Source organism: Nesoenas mayeri, assembly GCF_963082525.1.
Source record: "Nesoenas mayeri genome assembly, chromosome: 1".
Lineage (NCBI taxonomy): Eukaryota > Metazoa > Chordata > Aves > Columbiformes > Columbidae > Nesoenas > Nesoenas mayeri.
In genome coordinates this window covers 1,492,302-1,499,806 of record NC_137541.1, presented here as the reverse complement: position 1 = coordinate 1,499,806, position 7,505 = coordinate 1,492,302, and the positions used below count along the sequence as shown (strand labels likewise).

At 57.6% G+C, this 7,505-nt stretch overlaps 1 protein-coding gene across 1 annotated transcript; it reads right to left on the bottom strand.

The window, feature by feature from the left end:
- Positions 1-3,404: 3,404 nt before the first annotated feature.
- On the bottom strand, positions 3,405-6,902 carry TSPAN33 (tetraspanin 33; the record flags this gene model as incomplete). Its single annotated transcript, XM_080355332.1, has 8 exons — positions 3,405-3,506; positions 3,797-3,958; positions 4,455-4,583; positions 4,865-4,960; positions 5,050-5,124; positions 5,235-5,362; positions 5,563-5,620; positions 6,798-6,902. 8 exons carry the CDS (start codon positions 6,900-6,902, stop codon positions 3,405-3,407), a joined length of 855 nt encoding a protein of 284 aa, XP_080211458.1.
- Between the last annotated feature and the right edge of the window lie 603 nt (positions 6,903-7,505).

Genomic DNA, 7,505 nt, shown 5'->3' with positions numbered 1-7,505 from the left:
AGGAAAAAGTTCCCTTTTTTTCGAGCGGGCAGGGAGGGGATGAGTTTTTGAGGAGGAAAGTGGGGGTTTTGAGGAGAAAACTGGAGGTTTTGAGGAGAAAAGTCGGGGTGTAAAGGGGGAGTTGAGAAGGAAAAGGGGATAGCTCGCTCCTGAGGAGAAAAGTAGCTTTTTGTGAGGAAAAAGTTCCCTTTTTTTCGAGTGGGCAGGGAGGGGATGAGTTTTAGAGAAGGGAAGTGGGGGGTTTGCGGAGAAAAGTTGGGGTTTTGAGGAGAAAAGTCGCGGTTTTAAGCAGAAAAGTGGGGATTTTGAGGAGGAAAGCGGGCTCACGCGCTCCTGAGGAGAAAAGTAGCTTTTTTGTGAGGAAAAAGTTACTTTTTTTCGAGCGGGCAGGGAGGGGATGAGTTTTTGAGGCGGAAAGTGGGGATTTTGAGGCGGAAAGTGGGGGTTTTGAGGAGGAAAACGGGAGGTAACAAGGAAAGGGGATAGCTCGCTCCTGAGGAGAAAAGTAGCTTTTTGTGAGGAAAAAGTTACTTTTTTTTCGAGCGGGCAGGAAGGGGTTGAGTTTTTGAGGAGAAAGTCGGGGTTTTGAGGAGAAAAGCTGGGGTTTTGAGGAGGAAAGGGGGGGATTGAGGAGTGTTATCCCGAAGGGGGGGGGGGGGGGGCTGCTGGAGGAGGGGAAAAGTTGTTTTTGGGGGGGAAAATGTTGGGTTTTGTGAAGGGAAAGTTGGTTTTAGGGAGGGAGAAGTGGCTTTTGGGAGGGGAAATGATGCTTTGGAAAGGGGAGGAGCCGCGTTTTTGGAGGAGAAAGGTTGTTTTTTTCAGACAGAAGTTGGATTTGAGGGGGGAGATTGGAGAGATTTGCGGGGGGAAAGTGGCTTTTTGAGGGAGAGGAGTCGGATTTGGGGGGAATAAAAGTTCTTGTGGGGAGCAAAAAGTTACTTTTTGGGGGGAAAATTGCTTTTTGAGCAGAGAAGTTCCTTTTATTGGAGGAAAAAAGTTGGGGTGTAGGGAGATAAATCACTTTTAGGGAAAGCTGGATGGGGGCAAGTCACTTTTTTGCAGGAGGAAAGTTACTTTTTGGGAAGGAAGAGTCGCTTTTCGGGTGAGAAAAGTTGCTTTTGGGGAAGAGAAGTGAATTTATGGGAACCAAGGTTGCTTGTTGGGAACAAAAGGCACTTTATTGGGAGAGAAAAGTGTGTTTTTTAGGAGAGAGAAGTTTCTTTTGGAGGAGGAAAAGTTGATTTTTGGAGGAGAAAAGTTGCATTTGGGGAAGAGAAGCCACTTTGGGGAGGAAAAAGTCATTTTGGGGGGACAAAAAGTACTTTATTGGGAGACAAAATTTGTATTTGGCAATAAAAGTCACTTCTTTTAGGGGAAGAGAAGTCACTTTTTTGGGGAAAGTTGCTTTTTGGGGGGGGAAAGTCACTTTTTTGAGGGGTAACTTTTGGGGGGACAAAACTTTTAGGGGGGGAGAAGTTGTTTCTTGGGCACAAGAGTCACTTCTAAGGGGAGAAAAGTTGCTTTTTTGCAAAGAAAAGTTATTTCTTTAAGGAGCAAAGTTACTTGTTTTGAGGGGGAGTTACTTTTGGAGGAGGGGAGTTTACTTTTGGGTGACAAATGTTACTTTTGAAGGGAGAAAAGTTGCTTTTCAGTCACTTTTGGGGGGAGAAGCTGCTTTTGGGAGAGAACTTGCTTTTTGGGGGAGAAGTAGACGTTTGGAGGAGAAGTTTTGGGGAGAAAAGTAATTTGGGAGGAGGAAAAATAACTTACTATGGGGAGATTTATTCTTTAGCCTAGTGAGTGCTTTTGGGGTGAGAAATTCCTCTTTGGGGTGAGGAGTCACATTTGGGGAGGTGAAGTTGCTTTTTGGGGAAAAAGAAGCATTTTTGGGGGGAGAGCTGTTGTTTTTTGGGGTGGGACTTTCTGAAGTTGCATTTTAGGGGAAGAAATATTTGGGGAGGGAGGGGAAAAGTCACTTTTTGGGGCACAGAGGGGACAGTTTGGGGTAGTTTTCCCAGAGTACCCAGCCCGGGGATGCTGGAGGGGACCGGGGACAGCCAGGGTCACCTTGGTCCCCAACAACCCTTTCCCCCTCTGGCCAAAAGCTGGATGGGGGGGACCAAAATCAGCAGAAGGAGGTTTCCCCGGTGCCTCCCGGCCGCACACAAAGAGCCGGCGCTGGGCCACGTCCCGACTCCCTCCGCGGCGGGGGGACCACCCAGCCCGAGGAGGAAAAAAATCCTCCACCCACAATTTGCGACAGCTCCGAAAAGCGGCAGCGAGCCTGGGACCTGCAATGCTGGGGAGGCAGCGGTGCCACCCCTCCGCCAGCTCAGGGCACCCCAAAATCTTGTGGACTCTTTCCTGGGGTGGAATTCAGGTCCCCCGCCTTGCCCAAAGTCACCCGCGCCCCAGAGCAGGGCAGAGAACACCCCTCCAAATTTTCCTTGCTGGGGGATTCTCTACCAGCTGGTTGTGCTGCCCCCTTCCCCCATTTTTTGGGGGGCCCCCCAGCACTGTGCTGTTGAGATCGGGGGGCACTGCACGAGAAGGGGCTGGATTTGACACTGTCCCCACCGAGCCATGGCATTGCCCCCATGGTGTTGCCCCCACCGCCTCCCCCCCCGATTAAGCAGCCCCCCCACTACGCAGCAGGGACCACAGGGTCCAGCCTTATCTCTCTTTATTCTCCATGAAAGCAAAGGGAAATCTCATGACACTGTCCCCACATGAGAGGGGACAGCATCTTTCCCTCCCTCCACACGGAGCTCAGCACCCTGTGGAGGGGTTCAAGCCCCCCAAGGCAGAGATGGGACCCCCACCCTCAGATAATGTGGGGTCCTCACCTTCCTGTTCCTTCTTCCAGGGTGGACATGCCAGCAATGGTTCCAGAAGTGTCTGTCCCCACCAGGCAGGGGCTGCAGTGCCCATGGACAGGGGGCAGGTCCCCAATTTGGAGCCAGCCCAGCCTCGGGTGAAGGCAGCTCAGTGCGTGGATGAGGAGAGGACGGACAGATGGACGGACACCCACCTACAGCACAAGAGATGGGAAGCGTGTCCAAGTGCAAACCTGCTTCACGCACAACCTGCGCACCAGCTCTCAGTCCTCCAGGACAGACGGACACACAGCAGTTCACGGGGTGGCTCAGTCCGCCAGGCAGCACGGCACAGCCCGGCTCTCGCACCGGCTGCCAAAGCCACAAAGTCCCCGTGCGTCCCACCCCACAGGAGGGCAGCCACCACACGGATTCAGGCAGCCATAGTCCCGCTCCAACCTCCCTCTTCTCCAGCAAAGCCCCTCCAGCCCTTCCCACAGATCCGGGATTTGGCAAAACCATCACTGAAGTCCCGGCTCCTCCTGTGCCACGGGGATGGACACCGGCGCTGCCGCGATGTGCCGGGGCTCAGTACCAAGGGTCTGCCCGGTGTTGCTGGTTGTAGAGCTGCAGCTTGATTTGGTCTCTGATCTGGTTGATGAGGATCTGAGCCAGCAGGATGCCCACCAGCTGCAAGAGAGGGGAGGAAGAGGAAGAAGAGGAAAGGATGAGGAAGAGAAGGAAAGGAGGGTGCTGAGGGACACCAGGCAGCATCACCCCACCATCCTACAAGTGGTTTACACATCTCCAGGCAACAATGTGCCTAATATTTACACCGCACCCCAAATCCTGCCGTGACTCCCCCGGGGTTACAATTAGACTCATCATTAAGGCATCTCCCAGATGACACAGCGAGCAAAGCAGAGCTGCAGGACGGTCCCTTCACCCCCTGAGTCCCCAGGGGACACAGTCCTGGTTACCTGGGGGACAGCCAGCCCCAGAGCGATGCCGCCCAGCAGGAAGAGGTTGCTGTGGATCCAGTTGACCAGCTTGTCGATGCAGCCGTTGGTGTAGATGAAGGCACTGGCCTCCAGGTAGCTCATGGCCTGCATGCCCTGCCCGCACATGGTGTTGATGACAGCCTGGGACAAGGGGGGGACAGGACACAGAGAGGCTGGTCACAAAATGCACCAGGCTGGGGGGGGAGGGGGTCCCCGCCTCTTGGGGGGCAGCTGTGGGGTAACAGGAGCCCTGCCTTTGGCACCATTCAGGGTGTCCCCTTCCTTTGGGCCAACCCATCCTTGGTGTCCCCAGCCCCATCCATCCTGCGCTGGGCTCCCTGAACACCCTCAGCACCCAAAAGGGACAATACCTGGGTGGGGGATTGCCAAGGGTCCCTGCCTGCCTGCAAAAAGCCCCCCCCACTGTCCCATGAAGAGGGAATTCACCCCAGCCCCGCTGCAGCACCGCCAGCTAGGGATCCTCAAACCCAGAGGGTGGTGTAGGGTTCTATACATTGCCAGTGGTGGGTCCCGTCTCTTGGGGAGGGAACTCCAGGCTCAGCCCAGCCCCGAGGAACAGGGTGCAGAGTGTGGGTCACCTGAGGACACCTGGTGTCCCCAAGGACGCCATCCTCACCTCGCCGTCATCCTGCAGGCAGCAGGAGAAGGGCACAGAGCAGCGCTCGCGGCTGGGGTTGGTGGTGGTGCAGTTGAAGTACATGTTCTGCGACCAGTCCTTGTAGGAGACACCCCCGCAGCAGCTGAACTGTGGGGAAGGGGACAGGGCACTCAGTGTGGACCCTGGTCCTGCGGCAAGGGGGTGACAGGGGTGGTGTGACAACGGGACACAGGACCGTGGACTTCATGACAAGAGAGCGACAGCCATTTCCACTCTCCCCCTTTTTCTCTCCCCAACCAGGGCATCACCACAAACGTCAAATCCTGGAGGAGCCCACGGATTTAAAGCAAGACCCAAGATCCCCCAAGCCTGACCCACACGTCCTTGTCCAACAGAGGAGATCCTGGCCCCCTGTGTCAACCCCACACCTCCTTCTGCCCAAAGTCGATGAGGTTCTGCAGGTCAAGGTCATCCCGGTAATGCACGATGGCACCGTTGATGATCTCGCTGACCTTCCCACGAGCCTGCGGAGTGGGACATCAACGAGGTTGTCACCCAACAGGACAGGCTGGGGGTCATCCAGCCCCCCGCTGCTCTCTCCCTACAGCAATACCTTATCGGAGAAAACGAAGCCCAGCACGCCGGCTGCCAGCTGCAGGAGGAAGATGATGGTCAGGCAGATGGAGAACTGTGGGAGAGAGGAAGGTGATGGCGGGGCGGACCACAGCAGAGACACCGTGGTCCCACGCCGGGGTGGGCGGGACACTCCAAAGGAACCCGCCGTCCCCGAGGACTCACCGTCTGCAGCAGACAGATGTTCTCCCGCAAGGAGCCGACGCAGCCGCAGAAGGTGATGAGGAAGGTGAGGACGCCCACCACGACCAGCAAGATGGCAGGGTCCACCGCCAGGCAGGCCATCGCCGCCTCTGCCGCAGCGAGTGTCACCGGCAGCCCCCCCAGCACCCCACATCCCCGGGGGGACAGGGCAGCCCACACCATCACCCCCTCATGGGCACCCCCACTGTGGTGCCAGCTCAGGATCGATCCCACTCTCCCCCAGCCGGGCTGGGGGGCACTAGGGGGTGTGACACTCACTGTGTCCCCCGCCCAGGTCCCCCAACCTCACCTGCGTGCTTCAGCAGCCGCGCGTAGACCCCCACCGCCACCATCACCATCGAGATCATCTGCAGAGCGGGATGGGGGGAAAACCTGTGACCCCCCACTTCCCACTCGGGGTGTCCCGGCACCAGAGACAGACCCACTGCCTCAGTTTCCCCTCATCACCCCTCTACAGAGCCAGGTCATGGTGCTTTAGTGTCACAGGTGGGGACAAAGCCCACCGCCAATGGCACCGGCATGTCCCCACCGCCAATGGCACCGGCATGTCCCCACCTCTGTCACCCCTGTCCGCAACAGCCCTCCCACACTGCGGGTGGTTGAACCTGGGGATGTAGATTGTCGGAAATGAGAAACTTCCTCAAAAACATGATTTTAAATAGGGAAACAGCCCTCTAAAAAAATTCTGACCCTCAAAAAGTACCCAAAGCATAAAAAAAAAGTACCCCCCCCAACCATTAAAAAAATTCACCCCCAAACTTTAAAAAATGCTCAAAAACATTAAAGAAAATCCAAAAAGACCCCAAAACATGGGAAATCGTATCTCCCGTCCAGGAGGTGTCCCTGGGGATGGGCTGGGGACGAGAGGGGTCTGTGTGTCCCCCCCCATTCTGCAGGGTTGTCACCTGCACAGAGTCAGAATCGGGCCCAGAGGCCATCATTTGGGTGACAATGGCACCTGGTGGGTGGGTCCCCCACATGTGTCACCCCCATACTCGGGGGCTCCCAGTGTCCCTGCCCTGGGTGGCAGCAGGGGGACACCCCAAAGGGCTGTGATACCCCAAAGGGCGAGTTTGGGGATGGGAAGCAACAGGTGGGGGGGGGGGGGGGGCAGGGGACACCCAGAGGTGACACCAGGAGTATGGGTACCCCAAAAGTCTTCAGGTATGGGGGGCAATAAAAGGGTGTCCCAGTGAGGTCCTGAGGATGATGGGGGTTGTCTGGGGGTCTTGGGGGGGGTCAGGGATGGGGTGTCCCGCGGAACCCCCGGGGATGTGGGCTCCGGGGATGGAGGGGGGGTTCCCAGCATCCGGGGGGTCCCGATGAACCCTGGAGGGTGGGGTGGTCCGAGGATGTGAGGTCCCAGTGGGGTCAGGGACGGGCCAGCCCGGGGTCCCCAGCGAGCCCCTGGGATGGCAGGTTGCCGGTGGGTTTCCGGGCATAGGGGGGGCCCCCAGTGTCCCCCCCAGGGACGGAGGGGTCGCCGGTGTCCTTCCCGGGGGTGGGGGTCCCGCTGTCACTCACCCAGAAGAGCATGTTGAAGAAGAAGAGCACGTACTTCACCACCGGGCTGACGAAGGAGAAATCGTCCCCATGGGGACCGAGGCCGCCCGCCGCCCGCCTCGCCATGGCCCCGGGCCGAGCTCAGCCGAGCCGAGCCGAGCTCAGCCGAATGGTGCCGAGCCTGGCCGAACCGAGCCGAGCCCAACCGAGCCGGTCACGGAGTCACCCGACCCCACTTCGCATCCCCGCAGTGAGCGCCGCTCAGCCAGGCAGAGTCCAACCCCCTTCCTTCGCTCATTGGTCGGTCTGTCTCACTCTGCCTTCCCATTGGTGGCGCGCCCCGTCGCTCATCCGCCGCTTTCTCCTCCCCTCCGAGCGCCGTGTGTCCCCGCCGCACCTGTTCGCGGCGCCGCGCCGCCTTAAAGGGCCAGCGCACCCACTTTTCCAGCCACACGATGAGCCAGGGCGGAGAATCCCTCCCGGATGACCCCGCAGCGCCGCTTCCCCAAAACTGCCCGAATCGTGCTGTCCCTGCCCCAGAGACCCCCAGCCCTGGGGTGATGATGGGGGGAACAGTTGCATTTTATAATTACAATTGTAATGTATAATTGATTTCTGCCTTCAGTGACAGCCCTTGGGAGGGACACAAGGGGACAGCAGGGACATGGGAGAGCCGTTGTCCCTCAAACACGCTCAACTGGAGCGATTTGGCTGTTCCCCAAAAGGGAG